The 27206-nt window shown below is 36.2% G+C and overlaps 1 protein-coding gene across 3 annotated transcripts; it reads left to right on the forward strand.

The window, feature by feature from the left end:
* On the forward strand, positions 1-26242 carry pak2a (p21 protein (Cdc42/Rac)-activated kinase 2a). Of its 3 annotated transcripts, XM_056478181.1 has the most exons (15): positions 1-387; positions 914-932; positions 10803-11035; positions 13721-13824; positions 14075-14219; positions 16444-16562; positions 16685-16817; positions 16940-17003; positions 17127-17175; positions 18568-18680; positions 20773-20890; positions 20978-21077; positions 21153-21349; positions 21463-21600; positions 25153-26242. In XM_056478181.1, the coding sequence occupies exons 3-15, from the start codon at positions 10849-10851 to the stop codon at positions 25237-25239; spliced, it is 1554 nt and encodes a 517-aa protein (XP_056334156.1). In that variant the 5' UTR covers positions 1-387; positions 914-932; positions 10803-10848; the 3' UTR covers positions 25240-26242. The 3 variants fall into 3 exon arrangements, with proteins under 3 accessions (XP_056334156.1, XP_056334149.1, XP_056334143.1); XM_056478174.1 differs by lacking the exon at positions 914-932; XM_056478168.1 differs by lacking the exons at positions 1-387; positions 914-932 and adding an exon at positions 6822-6968.
* The last annotated feature ends 964 nt before the right edge of the window (positions 26243-27206 follow it).

Raw genomic sequence — 27206 nt, forward strand, 5'->3', positions numbered from 1 at the left:
ACTCATGGACGGAACCCATTTGCAGACAGTTGTAGTTTGAGGTTTGCCGTAAACTTATTTTAGTTAATATATCGCACGGGTTCATCGTATTTATTTTGATTTTTTTTTCTCAATAGTATATTGGAACATAAAAGACTTTACCTAAAAGGCTACATATAGTAAAGTCCAATCATTGGGCTGGGTCGACAGTTCCGCTTCCCCTCCGCCATAGCAGACAGATCCCGGGTCCAAGAAGAAGTTAACTCGTAAAAAAACTTACAAACACGTCGACAAGGCTTCCCATCTCAGAATCTCCAGAGATATATTCGCACCATACTTGCAGCAAAATCAGTTTATGCTTGTGAAAAAGGCGGAGCTCAAACTTTGAAGAGATTTGCGGGAGTTTTGGTGAGTTGAAAACGCTAAACTGGTTTAATCCTGACATCTGCTCGGCTAGTAGTGCGCAGTTTTTATATTATTAAACAAACCTGAAGTGTGTTTTTAGTTAATCTTTAAGATTCTGTTTTTGTACCACTGTGACACCTGTTTGATCATGCAGAGATGGGTCTGTTATCTATGATTCATCTCGTCTGTAGTTGTAAACAACCAAATCCAAGTAAATCTTAGACCCATGAATGCTTTCATTTTCAGATCAGCTAACGTTAATTGTGTATATCAGTGCAGATATTCGAGAGGTAAACGGTTTGACTGATTTAATCTCTGATGAATTTCAGTCTTATTTAGTTGGTGATATCATAAATAATATTGATTTTATTTTTCATTGAACAAAATACATTTTGGGCGAAATTACAGTGTAAGTGACCCATTCACCTTAATTTTAAGGAAGACAGAAAAGATATGCAACAGTATAATTGTGACTGGGGTTAATAGTTCCCTTAGCATTCTATCTAACATCTCATTTTGTGTTCCACAGAAGAAATAAAGTCATGAGGGTGAGTAAATGCAGACTTTAATTTCTTTCATGCCAAACAAGATCTCGGCTGTTTGAAAGCTTGCTGCTGCTTTTTTCTAGACCATCACATGCCTTTATTCTCCAATAGCATGGAAGGATGACTGCAGCTAGGCTTAGTTCAGGAAGCCTTGCTCAGTATTTCCTTTTATAGAAGCTGCAAATACAAAAGGCCCCTGGTCTGTCTTCCTGTAAACAGTTCCTCTACACAACCACACATCTGTAAAAGAGAGAGGCGTGCTCTGATATCTTTGTTTTGGTCCAGTTGGTCAGATTAAGTGCAAGTGTGTGACCTATAGTGGTCGTGGCTTGTAAAATCAGGAAATACTTCAGTTATCCATCCGCCAATCCGATGCAAAGGGGATGTGAGTAATAGGAAGTGTAGGCACTCTGTTGGGTTTTTTTCTATGCTGTCTCTCTAGTGGTTGCTTGAAGATTGTAATCAGCACTGTCTGAAGAACAGTACAGTTTTGAATTGGAGTAAGACTTCTTTTTTCAGAAATATATTTTTGAACTTAACTATTGTTATATAACTTCAACATTATTAAAGTAACATTTTATCAACAATCTGGTTTTAAAAAAGTTAAAGGTTTAATGCTCATAAAGTGGTTAACACTGTAAACATAACGCAAATGGCTTGTCTAACTTTTTTTTACTTTTTTTTTTTTTTTTTTAGCAGAAACTTTTTAGCATACTTGTCTTAAATGTATCCTATATGTTCAGGATTTTTTTTATTTTTTTGCCTAATCTAAGCAGTTCAAATTTTGAATAAAGTTTAACACCAGTCGTAGTTGTAGGCTATTCTTAAAATCTCATATCATACAAACATTACTATTTTAATGTAACAGTACATGGTAATATCACCATGCAACCATTACAAATCCAACATAATGCCATTTTTCTCTGACCTTGACTTACATCTTACAATTACAACATACCGTATTTCAAAGCATGTTCCATTAAAATGCTTTTCTAAAAAAAAATAAGAGTTAAGATTGTCACATGTAAATAGCCTTGCGATATGTTATGATTAGGCCCACATGGATCTGCGTGCTCAGAAATCCGCAGATTTTTAGCCCATCATTGAGTCTATGTATTTACTTGTGTGTAAATTTATATTTAGTCAGTTTTTAAATAAATTTCACTAATATTATTGATATAATAATAGTAATATGAAAATGTTCATATGGTTTATTTACAATACAGTTTGTAAAGTAATATTTTCTGTCTTTTAGTAAATATATGAGAGACTTGCTTTGTTTTGCTGTGTTGAAATTAAGTGGATGTAATTGGATTTGCATTATAAACATTTAAATAAAAGTTAAAAATGGATTATTTTTATTTCATATATTAAGTTTTTAGTTATGATGCTTCTAAAATAATTCCGCATAAATCCACAGACTTTTTTTTTTTTTTTAACAAAATTCTCCACAGAAATTGCAAAAAATGTCCGCAGATTCTGTCTGGCCTTAGTTATGGTCCTTTATAAAATGCCTTACCCAGGCGGTTGATCAGATTTTTTAACATTGTCATTGGCATACAATTAATATGTCTAATTGTAATTCTTACTTGTATATCTCTTAACCTTTATAACTTTGTTTTAAAAAATGTGGGAAGGGAATACATTACATTCAAATTAATCTTACTAATTATTGTCAGCGCTATTTGTTTTTGGGGTTTTTTTGCTGATGCTTTGCGCTTGGTGATTTGAAACTATTAAATCTTAAATCAGTGTTTTGATGTCTATATTTATGTGGTCAACCACAGCTGCTGCCCTCTTGCTGTGTTAAAAGCTTTGTAATAAATTATATGAATTTATACCTTAAATGTATGCCTTTACAGGTTTATTAAGTGAATTTTGACAAATGGTGTTTAAAGCACCAAAACAAACATGCCTGTAAACCATTAGGACTTTGCCCCTTCTTCTCTGCTATGGTTATTAAACATGATTACTTTTATTACTTTATTATTACGTTTTACCATTATTTGTTACTGGCTGCAAATGTTTTTTCAGAGTTTTTCCCCAACACTATGGTCAAAAATGTTTTTCAAATATTGCTTAGTGCACTTTTAAATGCCAGGCTAGTTTCAATCTGCTGCTTGCTAGCAATGGGGTATATGCACACAGACTTTTAATTTCAATCAGCCAGCCTTAGGGCTTCCGGTTAATTGTTATTCCATACAAAATCGGCACGTTTAAGATCTGATTTCTTTAAAAAACATCGATCTTCACTGCCTGGCTGAGATACAATATAAATTGGGTATCAGACTAAACAAGAAGCACTGCATTAAATTATTATTTTTATCACACAGCATGTCTTTAAAACATGGAAATTAATTTTACCACAGTATTTTCAACGGAGTTTCTGCGCTAGTCTGCGACTAATGACAGTGCCTGCGTTAAAACGGTCTTTCATCTTTTTTTATGCTTTAACAACCAAATGAATGCTGAAGTCTATTTAACTGATTTAATTTCAATCACATTACAACATCAATGCTGTAAAAGGAACATTATGAAATTGAAAATAGTCACATAAAACTTTCATTGGGAGTTCATCATTGGCTGAAAAACACTAGCTGTGCAAATAGCCCATTGATTTCTTTATTAAAGCATTGCATTAAGTGTGGTACAAAGAAAAATTATTGGAACATTTTCCTGTTCACCATAGTTTATTATGTGATAACAACTGGCTAGGTGTACACTATTCATTACTTCGTGAATAGGCATTCACATTGAGTAGTCAGGTTTACATTGGATGCATAGTCACTGGCACTTTGTTTACTTTTGGCCCACAAGCCTGTAGCTGTGAAAAACAAATATATGCTGTTTGGTTTAGGCCTGGTGCGGCTCATATCAAAGAGGCTCGGGGGAGCAGAAGGGAATGTACACAGGCCCACTTCCCATGAGCTTTCTTTGCCATTTTCATCCCACTTCCCATTTTCATCACACAAACTGAGTGGACAGCTTGCAGTCTTTGGCTGAAGTCATATTTACTTAGTTCCGTAAATGGTAAAATAATAGATCTAGGATTTTTTTTTTTGTCTTGTAGTTTATTGATATAACTGTATACACATGCTTACGTTTTATGTGTTCTGTGCAATAAAAATGTATTAGATAATCTAGATTACATTAGATTAAATTCAATTTCTGGATAGATAGAGACTGGTTTTGGTGTTCTTAGCACCTTCAGTGTTGCCAGATATCGTTAAATTTTTTCAGCCAAAAAGCTGTCCAAAACCAGCACAAAAAAACTTAATATTTAATTGTAATTTATTTAAATCAGTAACTAGCCTTGTTACTTTAATTGTCTTAATATTTTAACCACACAGCAGCCAACACAACAGTCACAGAACCACAATAGTAAAATTACAACACAACTGGATCACATCACAACACTGCACTTATAGTTCTCTAGATTACACTACCAATTCGCCTATTGTAGATTAATTTGTTTAAATATGATATTTAAATGGTTTATACATTTTTTTGCATTGAATATTCTCTGAAATTAAAATAAAGTATTTTATATGTTAATTTCAGTCTGTTATTTTTAAGGAAATCAGTAGCTAGTTCTTCAATGTGCCTCTAGTAAATCTGGTGAGCCAAAAAATAATTCATTTGGCAACTCACGAAACTATGACAGGACACATGAGTTCCAGCTTCCAGAGCAGCTCCATGGATTCCTTTACATTCTTATGAACACACTGAGGTCCTGCTTGTAAATCAGACAGCTTCTATGTTCGTTCTTTTCGTCAATTTCAGGAAAAATGATTGATAAAAGGTTTATGATACACTGCTGTGAGTAACTGCAGGCGCAGTGAGATGCGCGTGTACGCGAAGGGGAGTCAGATTTGTCCGGGGAGTCAGATTTTGATACAACTTTCCTTCACCTGCTTGCGGGTGTGCTAACGCAGTATAAGCTAAGCATTGGTCACTGTACTAACTGAATAGAGTAAGTTACATTTTGTTTAAAAATAAATAAATAAAAAAATTGCATATAAAATCTTTCAAAACCGCCCAAATTTTGTCAACCCGCCTATGCCATTTTTTACCCACACTATCAAATTCAAAATTTTAAACCACCCAATCTGGCAACACTGAGCACTGTGCTCTTCTTTTTTGAGCTGCAGCAATCTTTTTTTATTTTTTATTTTTGTAAATGTTTTTCAGTGGTAGTTTATGCAGTTTTTGTCATGTCATAGGTCATGCAGAATACAGAAATTGTATGAACCAAAAGCAAAAGTAAAAATGACGAAAGGTGAGACAAAGACAGGTTGACTAACTATTGTTGCCAAATATGTATCAATTTCACAAGCCCTTAGCTAATGCTGTCATGCATAGGTTTATGTTCACTTGATCTGTATAAGTTTTCATGTAATCATGTAGCTAAAACATTTTATCTCTCTCACAGCATTCTAAATGTATTGAATATGTAAGGACATATTTAGCCATACAAATTTGAATTACTAAATTGGTAAAGTTGTACACAACCAACATAATTTAAGAGATTAATGACATTTTAGTAAGTTGTTGTTTCATTCTGTTTGGGGAATGATTCCTATGATACTGGTTTCATTCTGTTTGGGGAATGATTCTGATACGGGAATGATTCCTACAGTATATACCATACAAGTGCTTTGGTGTTACTATGTTTTGCATCACATTTAAACCTATAGATTGTGGTACTGGTTCACCTGAAATTGATGTTGATACTGAATGTGGTATAATAAGAATCAATTTTTGATTACTATATAAAGTCCTAAACTTTTTGTATCAAATTGCTTTTAGAGTGTTCACACAAGTTTGAACTGCCACAAAATACCACTTGTCAATGATCATAAAGTGGGCATGTTGTGTAAAGGATACAGCACACTGATGTGCTGTATTAAAACACGGATTAACAGCTAAGTTGTAGCTGCCATCTACATCCTTTTTGTTTACTTTTCCACTCGCTCGTGAAGCACATACTATGCGTTCATTGATCCAGTTGCAGTTAGCCAAAATATAAGGGCAGCGTCTAGAGACAAAAGTACAAACACAATATTGAACATTGCCATTTTATTTTATTTTTTGCCTTATCACATTAACCGACTCCGAGTACTTGGGGGAAAAGAGTATAATGTTTTCAAACTGTCAATTCTGAATTCATTTCCTTATTAAATGATACTCTAATTTGGCTGATTGATTCCTAAGTGTTTTCTTTTTTACTCTTGCAGTCCTAAATCACGTTCTGCTTGGCTTGACGGCAATAGTTGTGGAATCAGTACCTTGGGGCTGTGAGATTCTTGATAGCAGTAGACTAACTGTTTCTGATGCAGAAACCCGAAACTCAGGCTCTCAGTGGAAAAAAAGCTTCTGAAATGGACCATGTAGAAGTGCATTTAAGCCTATAAAACACTGTGTGCTTGAAGAGAGCCACTCCCATCTCAAATCACTGTCATTACAGGGAAAACAAGTTGAGACTTGATGATCCCAAATAACATTCCTTGAGGAAAATTGGAAAACATTTGACTGAAATCAGTAAGTATCTGGCAGTCAGTGTAGCGTTATTCAAGACAGAAAGAAGATATGCTCCAAAGCTAGTTATACTTACAATTCTTGAGATATTTTGATGTTAAAATGATCTAATCAAGCTCTTAAAACACCTCCTGTGATCCTGCTTTATTCCTAGTAGTGTGATTGTTGTGTGATGGTGGTGGTTGGTTATTTTGAGCGAGAGGCAGTGGTGTGTTAAGGTATGTCCAGTCCTGTGTCTCCGCTGTAGGGCCTTGAAGCCCGAGGGGTGGTACATCACTATAGCAATTCGCAGCGCAAAGGCATGACTGCACTCGCATCGGTTCATCCTACTGTGGAATGAAGCATGCCTGCATCAACATGCCTCTATCTCGGTGCAGTTCAGTGGAAGCACAGGAAGAAAGAAGCTGTGGACACACTATAGTGAAGACCCTCAATGTATCAGGAGTGTGCCAGACCAGAGCCAGGGCTGTGAGCTGGAGCTTTCCATCAGGGTTCCTCAGGGTGAGATGGTTAAAGTGATGGCGTTGGGCTGCAATTGCATCATTTTCCTTTACTTTTTGGAGTTTCGATGTTGATTGTGACCGTTTCTTACATGCTCAAGTGTATGGTGGACATTATGCAGCTAAAGAAAGTCATTTAGACTTTTACGATTCATTACTTGGTTCAAATTTATGCAAGATAAAATCTAAAGTTAGGCATAGTTTTTGTTTTGCATCAGTTTGCTTTGCTGAATTGTAAGCATTAGATATGTACAGTATATGAATGTTATTTCTCAGTCTAGCTTCTAGGAATTTCCGTGCAGTAACTGCTCTGATCTTTATTCTGTCTGTGTATTTTGCTCTGTAGGATAGTAGAAACTGGCTCAAGGGTGTTAGTCTAAGATCATGTAAGACTTGTGCAATAGTTAGACAGAATGGTTTTACTGATCATTTGTCAACTCTTCCGAAATGTGTTTAAGAAAGTTTAAAAAAAAGATTTTGTTTAAGCCTTTATGATGAAAGTTCTCTTTTAAGTTCTCTTTTAAAACAATGTAGTGAAATACACCATTCAACTTAAGTTTTAATATTGCATCACTGTTGTAATTTTCATGTGATTTTGCTCAGTTCGATCGCTCATTCTGAAAGTAATTAAGAGGAAACTAGAAAGTGTGTGTAATCCACAGCTGCATGAAGCAGTAGTTCATTAGAACATCAGATGAATCTTCTTTAGGTTCATTAACCCTAGAAGCTGTGGGTTATCACACTCTTTTAGTCTCTACAGTTGTAATCAGACAGGTATATGAATCCTTTGTTGTTTGAATACAATGCACAGTCAAACAGGAAGACATTGTGGTCACAGAGAGGTTGTGTTGCATATCATTTGCTGATTTGACCTCACCAAGGTGAGACAGGATTTTACCTTTTTTGGAGATGTTGATGACAGGGGTGGAGAGGATGCAGACAGCTGCATAGTAGCACTGATTTCTTAACCAGACCTAACAGACAGTTGACAAAAACAGCTTTGTGCCATGTGAGGCACCATAGAAAATCAGGCCAGGAAAAAAGCTGTTCACCTTTCTTAAACCCTAATGATTTGCTCTGATCTAGCTATATTTTTAAGACGTCAGAAATGTGCTTCCAACAAACAGAAAGTTTGGGTATTTTATACTTAACTGCAGGGTTTGGCGATTATTCAAAAAGTAATCGAAAAAACCTATAATCGATCTAAGTTTTACAGGACAATTTTTAAAATTATTTTCTCTACGTGTCGTGTGACCTCGCTCTGTTAAAGGCTGTGACTGACTTCTACTTCTGGGGCCACTTTGCATCTGATCTCTGGTCAAGTAGAGCGATGGACTCATTTTTAAGCCTTACTTTGCACTACATTGACGATGATTGGAAGCTGCGCCAGGGATGCCTTTAGATGGCATATAAAACTTGTCAGTGAACGATGAGGGCAAAATTTTTCATAAGTAAATAAAATAATCATTCTTTAATCATAAGAGAGTTAAAATGTTCAATTAATCGCAATTTTTATTTTAGGCCAAATTGCCCACCCCTACTTAACCGAAATTGTAACTGAGCTTGGTATAGTAATTCACAAGTGATAAGCCAACTGCTGCTATATTAGCTTAATTTTGGGTCACTGTGAATTTTGCATGTGTGCTCAAAATAGATGACAGTTAAAGCATTTGTTTTGCCTATTGATGAAAAAGTTGCAAAGTAAAATGTATTTTTATATACACTGCTTCAAAAAAATAAAGTGAACACTAAATATATATTAACAGCCACCATACTATAGTAGCATACATATTAGCCCCTATTTTTATTAACGATATGTTTTCCCACCATTAATGGAAAGGAAAGTCCCTTGTGGCCTTGTATGAATTGTTTCCGGGAGGTTATAGTACACAATTTCACAAAAGAACTGTGGATTCAGGATTCCTGGATGTGGAGTAGGGCTGTGCGATTTGTGGAAAATACCTAATTGCAATTTTTATTTTTGATTTATTTTATTTTTTTATACAGATATTTCGATTTGATTTGCGATTTAATTTTGTAGTCAAGCTTCAGCTCAATAATCTGTATTTTAGTGTCTTACTGCTAAAATGCTGCGAGTGTTAGTTAAAAGGAATTGAAAAAATATCAACTTATATTAGCAAACAACTCTGAAGTTCTACTTTGCTTGCTACTAGATTGAGTGTCACTGGCAATACTTTGTTGAATTTTTAGCAAGACACTCATATAGCCGCCTGTAGTGCTGTTTTAGGTGCTGGTTGTTTTATTTCCTTGTGCTGTGGCAACAATTCTGCAACAGCTCTTGCAAATTACCTGGTTTTGTTTGGTGTCTGTGACTTCGAAAACAAGATATTCCCATATTACTAACATGCTGTTTTTCTTTGATATAATTCATCTATTAATGCGTCTGAAGCGGCAGATGCCGTCATCCCACCCGTTCGTGCTTTCCTGTTTGTTTGTTTTTTTTTTATCTTATTTTATTTTTTTTATTGTGGGCTTTCCACATAGTTCGGTTGCACAAATCTGATTGGGCAGAATGAAAGTGTGCTCACTCAATTGGCTAGTAAGACTGTCACACACAAACGGCAATCAAGCGTTTGCTCTGAGCGGGGGAAATTAAATAATATATATTTCATATCTCATCCTCTTGCATTTAGCTAATCGCAGTGTTTCAAAACGCGATTTGATTTCGATTATTCGCACAGCCCTAATGTGCAGATCAACTTTTACACATTAATGCATCACCACATCTTTAAAGAATGATCACCTGACATTACACACTCCAGGTGACTTATAAATGTGAAAAATAAAATGCATTGCAGTTTGGCAGAATGTTTCTTTTTTTTTTTTTTTATTGCGATATATGGGAGTTTTCGCTCAATTGACGAGTTTCCATTACATGCATTTTAAATTCTTCATTTCAGTTTGTATAATTTTAAGCGTAAGACAAGTAAAACTAAAGAAGACAATCGCATAATTTATTGTGACAACCTTTATAAAATTACTGATCCAAGATGTGAGGTTGAAGCAAAAAAAATGTATTGTAAAATATCTGTTTTGTCTATCAAAAGTATGTGAGTGAATCAGCTTTCTCATACTACATGCGATTAAGCACTGTTTGTGTCATTGCCCCTATATGTATTGTCAATCTGATCAGTTGCTTATGACTTTCTTTGTTGGTAAATATGCTATGCTAAATGGTAGGTAAGCTTACTAAATTGTGGAAGCAAACTTATGTCCCAGCCATCAGTTTCAGTTAAATTGATGATAACCTGCTAGCCTAGCACTTTTGCTCTCAGAGGATAGCAATACTAAGCTAACTCTCAGCAGCTAATAGTGAACACTCTTAAAGTATGACTGGCTTCACACAGGGACAGAGACTGTTGTGCATATCTCAAAAAAAACAGGCAGCTAGCAGAACATGAGACAGTCTCCCTCTGTCCATTCTAACTTGCTGACTGGCTGTTTTGTAGCAAAGGAGCAGCTGTTGGTTAGTGGTTAGTCTGCTTTGCACTGTTTTAGCAGACTCTTGGTGGGGCTATTTTGGTGGTTGGAAAGCTTTTATAAAAGCTCTGTACAATAACATTTTGAAATCGTTCCACTGAGATTTTACTAAAATAGTTACATTGTTTTTATGTGCATGTCAAGCAGCACATTATTTGACAACCGACCTTGGCTGGTTTGTTTATTTGGCTTGTATTCTGTTAGCAAGCATCTTGTAAGCAATGTATCCTCATAAAGCATCTTGCTAAAATGACCTTGAAAATGTCCCACTCTCTCTGTTTGCTGTCTTTATTGTCTTTTTATCAGATGTATGTTTTTCTGCTGCCCCCTGCAGGTTGATCTCTGAAACCCTACAACCCTTCTGAGTGTGTTTCCCTGTCATGTCTGACAACGGAGAGCTGGAGGACAAACCCCCTGCCCCCCCAGTCAGAATGAGCAGCACCTTCAGCACCGGCATTAAAGACAGCATGTCAACAAACCCCAGCTCTAAACCCCTGCCCTCCGTCCCTGAGGAGAAGAGGGACAAACCGCGCAACAAGATCATATCAATATTCTCAGCTGAGAAAGGTAAGACTGGAGGACCCAAGGTTCAACCAAAGCAGTATTTTTAGTCAATACAAAACAGCTTTTGTGTTGAATACCACAGAAAAATATCTGAGCCTAAAAATATGTGAAGCATGAAAAAATTGCTTTTGATTACAGTCAAAGACTCTAGAATACACAAGACATGTCACTCGTATAGTTTTGAATGGAGAAAAGTCTAACGGTCAGTATGGAAAATGAAGCCCCACCTAGTAGTACAGGTGCCAATCATCAATCGCTATAGACTGACGTTTCTCCAGGGAGAAGCTCGGACCAGACGTGTGCTTGTACAACAGTTTTGTGGTCAACAAACACATTGTAATCTCATTGTGTCTGCTTCACAGACATAAAAAAATATATCCTCATAAAGCTTGAAATCTGTACTTTTAAATGAACCAAGTGCACTTGAAAACAAAAGTTTTTTGGTTTTGTAATCTGTATGAAACAATTGCGAGGTACAGTCCATCCTGTCAACACTTGTAAACAAAGAGTCATCATTTCTGAAGGATTTCGCCATTAAGATCAAGTTGTGAATTACTTGAGAAAACCAGCGCAATCAAACAAAGCATTATCCATAGGATTATAATGTGTAAAAAGGCCATAAATGAGGTTGGTGTCGTGATCTTGTTCATTTTGAGTGCGCGTTTGCATTAGCTTGAGGAACCTGCATATATGCCGATATATTCAGACGTTTAGAAACTAAACTTATGAGACAGTTGTTGTTTCATCTTATTGGTGATTCCAAATATGTAATGTTATCATAAGCTTAGCTAACAGTTTTGGAGAATTGGATGTTTCCTCATTTAGACAGAATGCTCGAGCATACTAAACGAAAGGCATTTCAAAGATGGCTGCCGAATGAAATTACTTGCCTTACAGAATCTTTGTTACCGTTCTAAGTAGATGAATTTTCAGAGTAGGTTAATAGGGTCAGGCCCTATTTTTTTTTGAAAAGGTTCTAATTTATTTATGCGTGTCGACATTTATTTGATATATATATATATATATATATATATATATATATATATATATATATATATATATATATATATATATATATATATATATTATATACATCATTGCAGAAATTGCTAAAAGATTTTAAAAACTTTTTTGAGGATTTTGTCATTAAAAAGTACTCTGTACATTACCTTGCCTGTCAAAACTAAATTCACAAATTTTGACTCCATAGTAGAGTTGTCAAAAGTATCGACCAATTGGTATTGAACATTTTAAATGTCAATTACCCGCTAACACTGTGTGTGCTGTTGACAATGTTCTTAAATATGACATGGCTTTGAAATGCTCCAGTGTCAGTGTTTACACTTGGTGAATAGTGGTGATTGGTACCAAAAAAAAAAGTTACAAATCTACAGTTGGTCCCAAAGTAGGGCTGGCTGGTAAAATCGGGTTTGATTATTTATTAAACGAGCACCATTGTCAAAAACGATAAAATTTTTTAAAAACCTTATGAAGGCTATGGTTTTATTAAAATGTGGCTGCTGAGCGCGCACCTTAGAAGGAATGCCAATAAGCTTAGGGTATAAGTTTGTCATTTCCAATGGACGCGTATGACTTGTACGACGCGTACATGGTGTGCAAGCATCTCACACGTGACGCACATGCATTTTTCAGGTACACCTAGTTAAAAAACATGAACTTTTCCGAATGCCACGAGCGCATAGTGATTTATTTAAGTAGAACTAATCCAATCTGCTTTACACTTTGTATGGAATAAACACATTTCAGAAATAACGGCAGACTAATTACCTCAGACAAACACAGCACACCCAAACACTGCAGTGCTTATTAATTCTCTCTATAAACTTGCATCGGAGCTGCAGCAATGATTTGTCTGTTTGTCATCCTCTGAGAAAATAGTTGATAGTCGTCTAGTTTCGAGAGATGCCATAGACAATGGTGAAGGAAAGCACGCGCTTACACTAGAGTGGCTTTTTGGTATCCTTTCTTGTGCATCCCAGCCACTAGCACCCCATCTTAAAGATTTTTTAGTACAGGGGGTAATATAGTCATTTAACTTAATGAACACAATTTGTAATGTTGCAATTTATATTTGAATAATGATGGCTGGTTGCTTTACTTGAAAGCTCAGATTTGATTATCATAATTTGTTTTGTTTACAGAGTTTGAGATTTACTGTATAATTATTCACACCTTGCAGATGTTGATCTACCTTTACCATTGCACACACTTTGTAAAATTTTATTTATCAAGTTTAAGAGTCTCTTTAACACTTATGTTTATTTAATTATAAAGATTTATAATCTCATGAGCTGAGATATTTTGTTTAAATATTTTTGTTTTTGACTATTAAAATCATTTGCCTTTTGTAATGTTGGTAAATAAAAATAAAGTGGTTGAACATGATATCGTGATTTTCTTTTTTTTTCTTTTTCTTTTTTTTACTTTTTTGCAATTTCGTCCAGCCCTATACCAAAGTTGATACTTTTGGCAACCTTACTCCAGAGAATCTTTTAATATTATATAATGAGAGCAGACCCTTCTCAGCTGCTCCAGCAACATCACCTTCTGTTTATGACATATGCTTTTTTTTGTTTGTTTGCATTTTTCATATTTGGGATCGTTGATTGTAAAGTCATTTTGCCAGTGGCCTGAATCCTCTAACCACAGCTATTTTTTCTGTTAAAGGAAGAAAAAAAGACAAGGACAAGGAGCGTCCGGAGATTTCTAACCCTTCAGATTTCGAGCACACTATACATGTGGGCTTTGATTCAGTCACAGGGGAGTTCACGGTGAGTGAGGGAACCTTTCCTATTTCCTCAGGTGCAGTTTACCTACACTGCCCCTGATCTGTGTTAATCCATCAAAGGCTGGAGTGAATCGCCAATTCAATTGCCTGGATTAAATTTCATGATCATTTGTGTCCTGTCATAGTCCACTGATTTGATTTGCTTGCTCAAGTTTAATTAATGGCAGTATTGGATGGGACCACGCTCAGTTTCTTTTATTCAATTCCGTTCCTCTTATCTTTCGGTTTCTCAGGGCATGCCAGAGCAGTGGGCTCGGCTACTGCAGACCTCCAACATCACGAAATCTGAGCAGAAGAAAAACCCTCAGGCTGTGCTGGATGTGCTCAAATTCTACGACTCCACAGGCAACAGCAGGCAGAAATACCTCAGCTTCACAGGTGAATAACTGTTCCTTTTGTTTTTTATTTAAGGATCAAATGATGTTTAAATAAAGTAAGCCATGATATGCAGTTATCAAACATCCCAACACCATCCATGCTGCTGAGTGTCTTATTCAGATGAATTTGCAAATATGTGATGCATGCTTTCTCTCAATAACAAAATCAACAGACATGAAATTATTATGAAAAAAACTGCAGTAAAGGAAGCCTTCACAATGCTATTTAATCATACATGCATGCATTTCTCAGTATATACATGCAAAACAAACTCACACACATAATTATGGGAACAAACTTGAACTTTAAATACTACAAATTTTACTATACTATAAATTTTGAAGACTTCCCAACCAAACAGAAGCCTGTTGATAAAAAATAAATGTGTTTTTGCTTGAATGTCACTGTGATATGATATTGCGGGTTTTAATGGCCTTCAGTGAGCACATTTTTGTCCTGAAGGTCTTTGTTGTAACTATTTTATGAATATATTTAGGAAATGAGGGCGAAATGTTAGAATTTTTAATAAAAATACCAAAATTTATGGTGCTTGAATTAACAGTGAAATGATGAAATTATTTTTTAAAGCTCTCCATAAGGATGCACAAAAAAACTTTGTCAGTGCTGCTTTCAATGAAGTGCTTTACACTTAATTTTCTCCTATAAATCAGTTCTGTGCTATAAATCTGCTCTATAAAGCAGAGTCTTTAATCACAAAAAACTGACCTTAAACAGTTAATAAACAGGAAATAAACTGGAGAAGCTTTCCATCTTAAGGCAGGCGGAGCATCAGACTTAATCTTACCTATATTCATGCTTTAATAGCTGAAATGCAAAATGTCTGAAAACATTTGAAAAGTTGTTTTGACTTCCAGTTGGTCTGATTTTGTTCAAAACAACCAGTTTTGTATTTAATGTTGCTTCAAATATATCAAGGCCTTAATGTTGACATTTTTCTGATGGCATTTGATACTGTTGATCATCGTATCTTGCTAAAACGTTTAAATCATGAGGTTGGAATCCGTGATGCTGCATTAAGCTTGTTTGAGTCCTACTTATCAAATAGGACTATGTTAGTAGAAATTGGAGAATTTTCATCATCCTCAGTGCCAGTTACCTGTGGAGTACCACAGGGCTTGATTTTGGGCCCCATCTTATTTTTCCTTTATCTGCTACCACTGCATTTGATTTTTGTGCGCCATAAGATCTCTTATAACATTCATCTGAAGTCAGAACTATTACCCAGTTAATCAGTTATTAGAAATTAGTTATTAAAACTATTATGTTTAGAAATGTGTTGAAAAAAATCTTCTCTCTGTTAAACAGAAATTGGGGAAAAAAATTAATAAGAGGGCTGATAATTCAGGAGGGCTAATAATTCTGAATTCAAGTGTATATGCTGATGACACCCAGCTCTATTTACAATTAGACTCCGGAAGTGATTCGTTCTCTGCTCTCTTAGCATGTATAAGTGACATTAAACTATGGATGGAACAAAATTTACTAAATGAAAATAAAACAGAGCTGATTCTGTTCGGTTCAAAACTTCAGCTCGAAAAATACAGTGCTCTCTTGGGGCCTCTACAGTCAAATAATCACTCTTTTGTTAAAAATCTCAGGGTCATTTTCAACTCAGATCTGAAATTCGACAAGCAAATAAATTCTGTGGTTAGGGCCAGTTTTTTTCAACTAAAGCAACTAAGAAAGTTAAAGCCCTGTTTTAAAGACATTGATTATTGTAATGCACTGTACACTGGGACAAAAAAGAGAGAACGCATTTTTCCCATCCAGGCCTCTCTTCACTGGCTCCCTGTGAAACAGAGAATTGATTTTAAAGTTTTAATGTATGTATTTAAAGCTCTTCATGGACGTGCCCAGGCCTATAAATCTGAACTCTTAAGTTTATATTCTCCCTAAAGATCTCTCAGGTTCTCTGCTAAATCCCGCTTAAAAACAAAAGGAGACAGAGCTTTCTCAGTTTATGCCACAAAACTTTGGAACATATTACCTTTAGAAATTAGAGCTTCATCTACATTAAGTGTTTTTAAAACCTACCTATTCTCTCTGGCCTATTGATATAAATGAGTTTTTTAGTCTCATTGACTATACAGATTTTTAAAATTTAATTTTAGTTTATACATTTTATTCTAGCATATATTGTCCTGTTTCTCGAATTGTTTATTATTGTTGCCATGTTTCCCTGACCTTCTCTTTTTGATATCAGATAAAGATGCACCACAAGCAAAAAAAGGCTCCGAGCAATCACCAGTCAAAGACCCAGATGATGATGATGAGGATGCTCCACCCCCTGTTGTAGCACCACGCCCACAGCACACCATATCTGTCAGTTTTTATCAATACTTTTTTGTGTGTGTGTGCGTGTGCCATAATTCATTCTTCTCTAGTTTGTACTTAATGATTCTTGAGTGAACAACATATTGTTGGCATCTCTGTTTTTTGGATAGGTATACACTCGTTCTGTCATCGATCCTATTCCAGCACCTGCTGCCATTGCAGACACAGATGGCTCTAAAGCTGCAGACAAACAGAAGAAGGGCAAGGGAAAGATGACCGATGAGGAGATTATGGAGAAACTTAGTATGTCTTTGAGCATTTAGAGATGCTCAACACAGCATGAGTATTTCTGTCTTCACAGTCAAAGTGTTACCGCATGATTGTTTATTACAGAAGGATAACTGTGTTGTTGCAATTGATTACAGGAACCATCGTCAGTATTGGAGACCCCAAGAAAAAATACACAAGATACGAAAAAATTGGACAAGGGTAAATATATATTCAATGGTTCATCCCATTTTGGAAGTTTTACAGTTTTGCCTCAGAAATGTATGAGATTGGACAAAAGTTACATTTATATTATTGCTTTATTTGAATGTTGTGTCTTTACAGTGCGTCTGGTACAGTGTACACAGCCATTGACGTAGCTACTGGCCAAGAGGTGTGTTGTGCTGTATTCCATTTTTATTAAAGGTGTAAATGAAGTAAACAACATGTCATAAGTCAGATTAAAGGCACACATCTGTATTTGCTAAGAGAATTATATGTGTCATTTACAAATGGGTTAAGTGCAGCTCTTAATTTAATCACACTGCGCTGAAAAGTTTTGCATTAGTAGTATTATTCTGAAAGTAATTCATTGTTTTATACAGCAAGGATGGATTAAAAAATCAAAAGTGTCTCTGAAGACATTTATAACTTAATGCTGTTCATTAAACTTTATTTAAAAGCCATTAGAGAATGTGTCACTTTTTCCACAAGAAGCAACAGTGTGCCTTTTTTATAACAATGTTTCTTGTTAATCAATATCAGCATATTAGAATGATTTATGTAGGATTATGTGACACTAAAAACTGGAAATTCAGCTTTTAAATACAAAATCATATTGAGCCCGGACATTTGAATAGAAGGGAGTTTAATACAATTATTCACACCATATTTAAGCATTTGCATGTTACCACTGTAATTTCACATTCTGAAATAATTTTTTTGCCTAATGCTGAGTTCAGACTGCATGATTTTCAAAGTAATCGTGTCACAGATGTTTTCACACTGCATGACAATCTGGGCTAGCGTTTTGGAGCTGCTTTGTTTACCCTGCAAGATGGATTGGCGACAGGGGGTTTCACATTGCATGACTTTACAATAGGAAGAATCGCCGACAACTGTCCAAACTACGTCTCACAACCAAAAACACGTAGTATATCTTTTGTTATTAACTACAGAATGAGAAAAAAAGCCTTTAAAGGGGTGGAAAATGTACATATTTGCTCACCTGGGTTTGAAGGGAATAAGCAATTTCTCCTTAACTTTCTTTTTTGATCTGGTTGTGATATTGCTCTCATGACACGTCAAACAGACACGGGTGCTCCTGCCAAATTTACACTAGTTTTTCCTCAATTTCTTGGGTCCAAATAAACTGGAAATGAGCGCGCTTAACTTCTCCTCCATCCTGACGCTGTCCTGCTCTAGTGAATGCTGCTCTTTCATTGGCTGTAGGTGATCTTCAGACTGATGTTATTTTCAGTCAAAACTCATTTCACATGGCATAATTTGAATCGCAGACAGCTCCAGATATTTAACATGCCAAATATCTCACAGGCATCAGCGACTCATCAACGATTCTCTCAGATCGCGTCTTTGATGGTTCACATTGTGTGATTGTTACTTGCGTGGATGAGCACCAATTTGCCTGTGATTTCAGGCATTGGTCAGTGATTTCTCAAAATCTGTCAGAAATTCAAAATCGGGGCTAAAATCATGCAGTCTGAACTCGGCATTACTCTGTGTGTTGAATTAGGCAAAGTGTACTGACAATGATGTGCTTTCACAGGTCGCTATTAAGCAGATTAACCTACAGAAGCAGCCCAAGAAAGAGCTGATCATCAATGAGATCCTGGTGATGAAAGAGCTGAAGAATCCAAACATTGTTAACTTCTTAGACAGGTAGTTACACCCCTTAAAATGTTTTGTTACACAAATTGCATGTATGATTTGTAATAATAACAGTAAATAATGAATAATTACAAGCAACTAACCTTAATCCAGAACAAACCCCAAATACCAACCCAGTAGTAAGAACATGTACTTAATATTACTTGTTCACATGTTTATTTGTACTGTATCAGGGTGTTACAAATACCAGCGATCCAGGCTAGTAGATTGCTGGGAATCATTCACTTTCACTAAGGACAACAAATCTGTCAACATATGAACTACAAGTCCTGTCATGTACCACTCACTCACACCTGTTTTAGTTTTCTGCTGATTGCTAACACATACAGCTGAAGCTGTTCAGAACTGATTACATGGACTTTAAAAGCAGCACCGGCACACACACCAGTTGCTAAGTCTTGTTATACTGTTAAGGCTGATTTATGCTTCTGCATCAAGCGCATGCGTATGCTCCAGCGCAGCCTATGCGTGGACGCATAGCCCTCGCCATGGCCTTTGGCGACGCACACTTTTCAAAAAATGTAACTACACGCTCTGTGATTGGTCGGCTTGGTAGCGCTGACGAGTTTGGGCGGAGGTGAGAGACATGCGAGCCCGATGCAGCGAGTGTTGCATTTGGAAGTGTCGAAGTCCTGGTAAGGAGCTCTAGATGGAAACACTTGTTTTGTGTTTACCTTATGATCAAAGTTGTTGCACGTCTACTGTTTCCCGCCTCTAAATGAGCACGTTTGAGCCACTTGTACATTAAGGTAGCGTTCAGAATAAAACAAAACACCAGCGAAGAAACTCGACACAGAGGAACATAAACAGCTAGCGTTTTGGAAGTGTTATTGCAGAGGAACACAAACAGCGTGCAGAAGTATAAATCAACGGCTACGCGCCAGGTATGCGCTGAGGGTCACGCCGATCACTCAACACAGAAGTATAAACCAGGCTTTACTGTGAACATTACGATGCATTTTCCTTGCTTTGCCGTGTTTTGAATCTCGCCCTGTTTGTTTGTTTACATTACTTGCTGCCTGTAAACATTCGCCTGTTTAATAACTATGACTCTGGATTGCCTAACTACATCTGTTTGACCCTGTTGACGGTTGCCTGCTTGACCTTCCTGTTAATACACCTGCATTTGGATCTGCACTTTCTTGTCAGTGTCCCATCACATTACACCGGGACACCTGAAAGCCCAATCCTAATTTTCCCCCTCAGCCTTTCCATTTCCCTCTACCTCTCCACTTCACACATTCATGTTAAGGAGTAGAACTATCTCAATTCTCTATTGGATAGAGGTGCAGGCTGAGGGGGGAAGTGTCAGATAGATCATCAAATGAAGATTTTAATAAGGATGGAGTAATAATAAGGATTTTTACTGCAAAACTATTTTATTACATTCTAAAATGTGTTGCGATCATGATGTTCAAAGAAGCATTTTTTAAAAATTGCTGAATTTCACTCATGACAGTCCCTTGTAATAGCTGAATGATAGTCCTGCAAAAATATTTTCAATTCTGATACTCATCGACTTGTCAGTCAGAATACCCTGTATGAAAAGTCTAGTGGCAGGGAATTTGCTTTTTACAGCACTTCTGGTATAATATCAATGTTGTTTTCTTGAGGTTACATCCTTACACATGAGCACTGTGTAAATATAAATTTTAATTTTGTGCTTAATTCAACATGATCTACCAGTCGTATGTTCTGTATGAAACTAGGGTTTGCCTATGGAAATCCAGAGGCTCATTTTGTACAGTTGAAATACATTGCATAAAAGACTGAGAAATCTGTCAAAATGACTGTGTTTGCGCCACCTGGAATGACACAACAGATCTTGTATGACATATGAGTTAGCGACAACTTTTTCTTAGAGGAATTTTCTTCATCTCTATTCTCTACCCATTCACACTCTGTTTAAGGGTCAAAGGGTATAACATTGAATTGGGATTGGGCCAAAGTGTAACCAACTATTTAAACATCTCAAAATTAAACATTGATAGCATGCTTTAGGTTAAAAATAATGTTGTCTAGTACATCTTGTCACGCATTATCAATTCAGTCATCTATTTTGTTTTCTTGTGTATCTATCCAGCTTCTTGGTCGGAGATGAGCTCTTTGTGGTGATGGAGTATCTTGCTGGAGGCTCTCTGACAGACGTGGTAACAGAAACCTGCATGGATGAGGCTCAGATTGCTGCTGTCTGCAGAGAGGTACAGTATTTCTGCTGTAGCTGTGAGATCTGAATCGTTTGTTTTTCTCACCACTGCTTGAACACCCCGATCTCACAATCTCCACAGTGTTTACAAGCACTGGAGTTTCTGCATGCAAACCAGGTCATCCATCGAGACATCAAAAGTGACAACGTTCTTTTAGGAATGGATGGATCAGTCAAACTAAGTGAGTTCATCACAATCTCAAGCCTTGCGCTTATTGTGTCAGCACAGTTTGCATCCATTTTTTCTTTTTTTTCAGCCGATTTTGGGTTCTGTGCTCAAATCACTCCTGAGCAAAGCAAGAGGAGCACCATGGTGGGAACACCCTACTGGATGGCCCCTGAGGTGGTCACACGTAAAGCCTACGGGCCCAAAGTAGACATTTGGTCTTTGGGTATTATGGCCATTGAGATGGTTGAGGGCGAACCTCCGTATCTCAATGAGAATCCTCTGAGGGTGAGTCTTTCACAACGTTAATTACTCATGGGTAATTAATGCTGATGGTTTGGGCAATCTGTCTGATTTTAAAGTAAAGATTTATGGCATTAATTGATAATTTTCATCTCCAGGCGCTGTACCTCATCGCTACTAATGGCACCCCGGAGCTCCAGAACCCAGAGAAGCTGTCTCCCATTTTTAGAGACTTCCTAAACCGCTGCCTGGAGATGGATGTGGAAAAGAGGGGAGGAGGAAAAGAGCTTCTGCAAGTAAGTAGACCTGAAACCCAAAATTTTGTTTGTGTTTGAATAGATTTGGGTTTCACAGATTGGAGTTCATGTGGAACCGCATTGGGTTTGTGGATTGATTAAAAGGCTAACCATTAGTTATATTTATGGTTAATTGTGTGTAATAAATATTGCTCCATAATTCATCAAACATTTTAAACATGATTTATTGCAATTGTCTAATAAAAGGCTACAATAATAAAAAAACATTCTAAATAAAAAAAAATCTAAACTTCTGTAAATTAATAGTTTTGAGGACAAATATTTGCAGTATGAGTTACTTATTAGTTTTCTGTGAAGTAAAAGTGTAGTGGTTTGTAGGGATGCACCGATACCAATTTTTTTGGAACCGATCCGATTCCGATACCAAAATTCTGAGTATCGACCGATACAGATCCAATCCCGATACTGTGCTGTTTTTTTTTTGTTTGTTTGTTTTTTAAGCATAACACAGTTTCTAAAGTTCTGGTGATTAACTCAAATAATACATCTTCTTTAGTAAAAATTACAGACCTGTAGGCCTACTGTATATGACAGGCAGCACAATATAACTAAACATGATGTCTGCTGTAAACAAGGCTACATTATTTGAGAATTTGTTATGACATTGATCTGTTTCCTTTTTTTATTATTAGGATTTTTAAAAAAATCTGTAATAGGCTACCACTATTGACCCTAATCGAAACAGAAACTGGTCTGTTAAATATTATTTATAAGTATTTATATAAATAAAATTACAGTAAAATATCCAGTTTCAGAGTAGCCTATATTAGGCTAAATCATTTTCTGTTAATGACAATCCATATTGCGCCCGTCAGTTTTACTTTTCTTATTTAATCAACTATTCTGACCACAATGAGCCAGGCTTTACAAACTATTCACAGCAATGAAAGTATTCCTCTCTAAAGAATTAACTCAGTCGGAAAGATGAGAGAACAGAAACTTTTAATATTAGGTCTACACAATCATATTACTAAGCGGCGTACATCACATCTGCGCAGGCGTTGCGTGAATGAAGCGCCTGATGCATCACTGAGACATCGCACAGCCCTCCGGTATCTGCGGACACTTAAAAACTTAGCAGCACAAAGGGGAAGAAATCAGAAATCAGAAATCAGTGCGTTAAGGATCTGTCTAATGTCTTATTGAGCCTTTTCTAATTTAAGTGCATGAAGAGCAGGTAATAACCCTCTACTCCAGTGTTGCAAATGCGATATGCTGATCTAATACAGAGCGCAACATGATTTAGAAACATCATTTCATGCAAAAGTAAATGCATTTCTTCACTGATTACTTATATTAACAGGAACAAATAGTCTTGGAGAAAGTTTTTTGTGTTGTCATGAATGCGACATGCAGCTTGATTTGTGAATGAAAGGAGAATGATTGACAGACGCAGCGGCGGGAAGCGCTGAACTGAACATGAATTGAAGCACATGAATATTTATCTTTACTTCACATTAAACTAAAGAATGGCTACAGAACATTTGGGATATAGTAGGCCTACATGACAACTTTTTAGGCCCTTCATGGCTTTTGTTGGTTTATAAATTACACAGAGTAAAGCACACGCTCAAGATCAGATTTGGATCGGTACCAGCTGGCCGATACACGATCCAGCAAAAATATGTGGTGAAAATTAATACAATACAGTGAAAATTAATACATCATTATTTTTACTTGGAACTAAAATTGCAATTTGCAAAAGTAATATATCCTTCATTATAAAGTTACTAACAGTACTATAAGCTGGTAATAATATATGTTTATTTTTTATTTTATGTTTATTGTTAACACTCAATTGAGTACAATCGTACAATATTTCAAGGTACATTTGAATCTCAGTATGTGACCTTAAGTGACACAATTTACATACATTAATCTAAGGTGTGCTACTATACGTAGTACTCAAATTTGGTTAAATTATTAAAAGAAAAATTGCATATAAACTAAAGAATATCATAAAAATTAAAAGACTATTTACATCCAGAGTGAGAATGCATGTCATAATATAATTCCTTCCAGAATAATCTAAAATAACCACCTTTATTATACACATGGGGATAACACACAATACAATATGAATATATGCAGTTGAAGTCACTTATTAGACACCTTTTAATTTTTTTTATTTTATTTCCCAAATGATGTTTAACATAGCAAGGAAATTTTCACAGTAGGTCTGATAATATTTTTTCTTCTGGAGAAAGTCTTATTTCTTTTATTTCGGCAAGAATAAAAGCAGTATTTAATTAATTTTATTAAAAACCATTTTACGGTCAAAATTATTAGCCCCTTTAAGCTATATATTTTGATAATCTACAGAGCAAACCACTGTTATATACAAAAACTTGCCTAATTACCCTAACCTGCCTAGTTAACCTAATTAACCTAGTTAAGCCTTTAAATGTCACTTGAAGCTGTATAGAAGTGTCTTGAAAAATATGTAGTAAAATTTACTGTCATCATGGCAAAGATAAAATAAATCAGTTATTAGAAATGAGTTAAAACTATTATGTTTAGAAATGTGTTGAGAAAATCTTCTCTCCGTTAAACAGAAATTGAGGGTGGGAAAAAATAAACAGGGCTAATAATCCAGGGGGGCTAATAATTCTGACTTCAGCTGTATATAACTATATATGTATACATTCATTTGCATGTGTTTATCTATTACCTACAGAAGTGTTTTTTTTCCACTGTATAGATCTCAATAGTTGCATCTATCTAATTATTTAAGGTTGGTTGCTCTTGTTGTTGCCATTTGCGTGTGATTGCTTTTTTTTACTGGCAGCCATGAGAGCACGCATCAGAGAATTACTGTATCTGGATTTACACAGCCGAAATATTACAACTTACTTTCTAGAGGTATATCTCTTTCAAACATATGTTCCAAGAGCCTCCTGCATTTCTTTTCAGTATTCAGTGTTCAGTACACATACACTGCCAAAATATATAATGGTTTGCTTTGTTACATCCACAGTTACGCCAACATTTAGGAGACTTGTTGGAATTAATACTTTTTAAAAATATTTTTTTATTTACATAAATTAACTTTCATTAGTGAACCACCAAACTAAAATATGTCTTTAAATGATTGTAATGTTGACAAATTTCCAGGGTGTACATCAGGTAATTACTTGAAATCTGAAGTCTCAGTCACACTAGACATTGAGCATTGCAGTGGCTGTAACATGAGTTAAACTTTGCAGGATATAAAAGATATGTGGTACCAAGTGAAGTCAATTATTACTTACATTTTAGATCTCATATATTCTTTATAAGTCTCACATCTTTGCGTGATATAAATTAACAAGACAGAGTTCACCAAACTTGATCACAGTAAAATGAACAAAATCTGAATGTTCCGTTCTCCCAAATTGACTTGCATAGGAATTGGAAGTTGAAAGAACTCAAGAAGTTCAGCTGTCAAGAAAAGTTTGGGAACCCCTGAAATAGACTGTGGAGGTGTTAGAGAAATAATGATGTTGATGACAAGCTAATCTTCCGGAAAATGTCCTTCTGTCTCTGTTTCAGCATCCTTTCCTCAAGCTGGCAAAGCCACTTTCCAGCCTCACTCCTCTTATACTTGCTGCCAAGGAGGCAATGAAGAGTAACCGTTAGCCGTTTGTCATTGTGCGCCAATGCCCAAATCCCTTCTCACGACCGCCTCCTGTGAGAGCCTCTATCACTCCAGCAGAGCCCCTTCTAGTCCCGTGAAGGACCTTTGCTCTTCAGCCCTGAGAACCGACCTCAGTCATCTCCACCTGGGCCACTAACTTGCACAATCACCGTGTCTTGCCTCCTCACACCAAACTCTCCGCAATGTGCCTGAAGGGGCTACAAAACCCGAGGAGCCACAGATTGTAGACCTCTCTCTCTCGTTTTTTACTGATGTCTCTCCTTTTATTTGTCTGATGTAAACGGTTCGGAAACCATCGCATCGCTCTGTGCGCATCTTGTCATGCATTTCTGTCAGAATTCTCTGTTTTTTAATAGTTTTGAGTATTTTTGAGCTCTGGCCTAACAGCGTACTCTTCCCTTTTTTGATCTTCCAGAGAAGTATTGTAATACTTGAACTATCCCATCCTCTCATATTGACCTGTCACTTGTGCCTACCTATTTGCCTTCACTCGTCTCAACAAAATGGAACAACAACCTTGCTGTATGAAATTAAATGAACCATTTCTGTTTTTAAATTTGTATCGCAAAACCTAAAGTTTATTAAATCTTTTTGTATATTATGTATTTTGATTAGCTCGCAGAGATGGGGGAAAACAGGAATCAGGACAATTTGACTAGATGTTTTGTATTTATGTGTATGTATACAGTATTTTATATTTTAACTAACAATCTGACAGAACACCGGAATTTAATGTGGCCTCAGTGGTTGTCGTAAAACGGTGAATAATTTGCTTTAGTCTTTGCATGTTCAGTCTAACTTGTTTTTTTTTTTAGCATAACATTTCAATGAGAAACATTTTCAGACATTCCAGTTCAGTAAATACACCTGTTCTTCTGTCGGTTTTATGCTTGTTTCCTATGAGATACAAAGTTTTTTGTTAATGATGAGACCATCTTGAAACATATCCTTTGTAAATTATTATTAAAATAGACTTGGAGCAAAGATGTTTGAGCTTGTAATGTTGACTGGTAAATAGAGTAATTCTCATTCTGCTATGACTCGCAGGCCACTTTATTAGGTACACCTTGCTATTACCGGGTTGAACCCCCGTTATGTCCTCAGAACTGACTTACTACTTCACGACTTTGATTGAAAAAGGTGCTGGATACATTTCTTGGAGATTATGGTTCATATCCATGATGTGCACATCTAGTTTCAGCACATGTTCTTGATGAGAGGATTAATATAATGCAGAGTGCAAAGTGTCCTGGATAAATCTCCACTATTACATCACCAGCAGCCTAAAGGTCCTTGATACTAGGTGGGATGCTTCAAGCTTGCATGTTGTTTCTGCCAAGTTCTTAAACTACCATATGAATACTGCAGCAGAAATGAAGACCTGGAGAACATTTACAGTCTTCCGTTGTCCAGTTTGGGAGGGCCCATCTGAATCGTAGCCTCACTCTGTTGTTAGCTCTCAGAAATGGTCTTCTGCATCTTTTTAAAATTACTTTTAGGGGGTTTTTAATCTTTAATGGACGGAACAGTGTAGAGTATTGACAGGAAATCATAAGGAGCAGAGAGGGGAACGATCGGCAAAGGGCCTTGAGCAGGGAATCGAAAATGGGTCACCGTGACCAGTGATGTTTGAAAATGATGCTTTTTCAATATTGAGTAACTCCCCCAAAAAAGTGTATATGTATGTATAGATAGATAGAGTATTATGTATGGTATATGTATAGAGTGTATCATGTTTGCATATGCACACGATATATTCTATACATATACACTCTATACACATACACTCTTGTCAGTGTATGGGAAAGAACTCTGGTCTTTGGCGTGGGAGGTGAATCACTTTAACTCTGAGCTACTGGAATTTGATGAACCCAAACAACCATATACATATACACACACACAGACATGATACATTCCATACGTGGACTTGATATACACTATACTTATA

The sequence above is a fragment of the Danio aesculapii genome, chromosome 2 (genome assembly GCF_903798145.1).
Source record: "Danio aesculapii chromosome 2, fDanAes4.1, whole genome shotgun sequence".
NCBI classification, from domain to species: Eukaryota; Metazoa; Chordata; class Actinopteri; order Cypriniformes; family Danionidae; genus Danio; species Danio aesculapii.

What these genes read in the sequence shown, in the direction of transcription:
- pak2a (XM_056478181.1), top strand. Translation starts at nt 10,849, where the DNA reads ATGTCTGACAACGGAGAGCTGGAGGACAAACCCCCTGCCCCCCCAGTC. An exon ending in GGAGATTATGGAGAAACTTA is followed by an intron (nt 16,818 to 16,939) that starts GTATGTCTTTGA and finishes AATTGATTACAG; the next exon opens with GAACCATCGTCAGTATTGGA. An exon ending in TCAATGAGAATCCTCTGAGG is followed by an intron (nt 21,350 to 21,462) that starts GTGAGTCTTTCA and finishes TTTCATCTCCAG; the next exon opens with GCGCTGTACCTCATCGCTAC.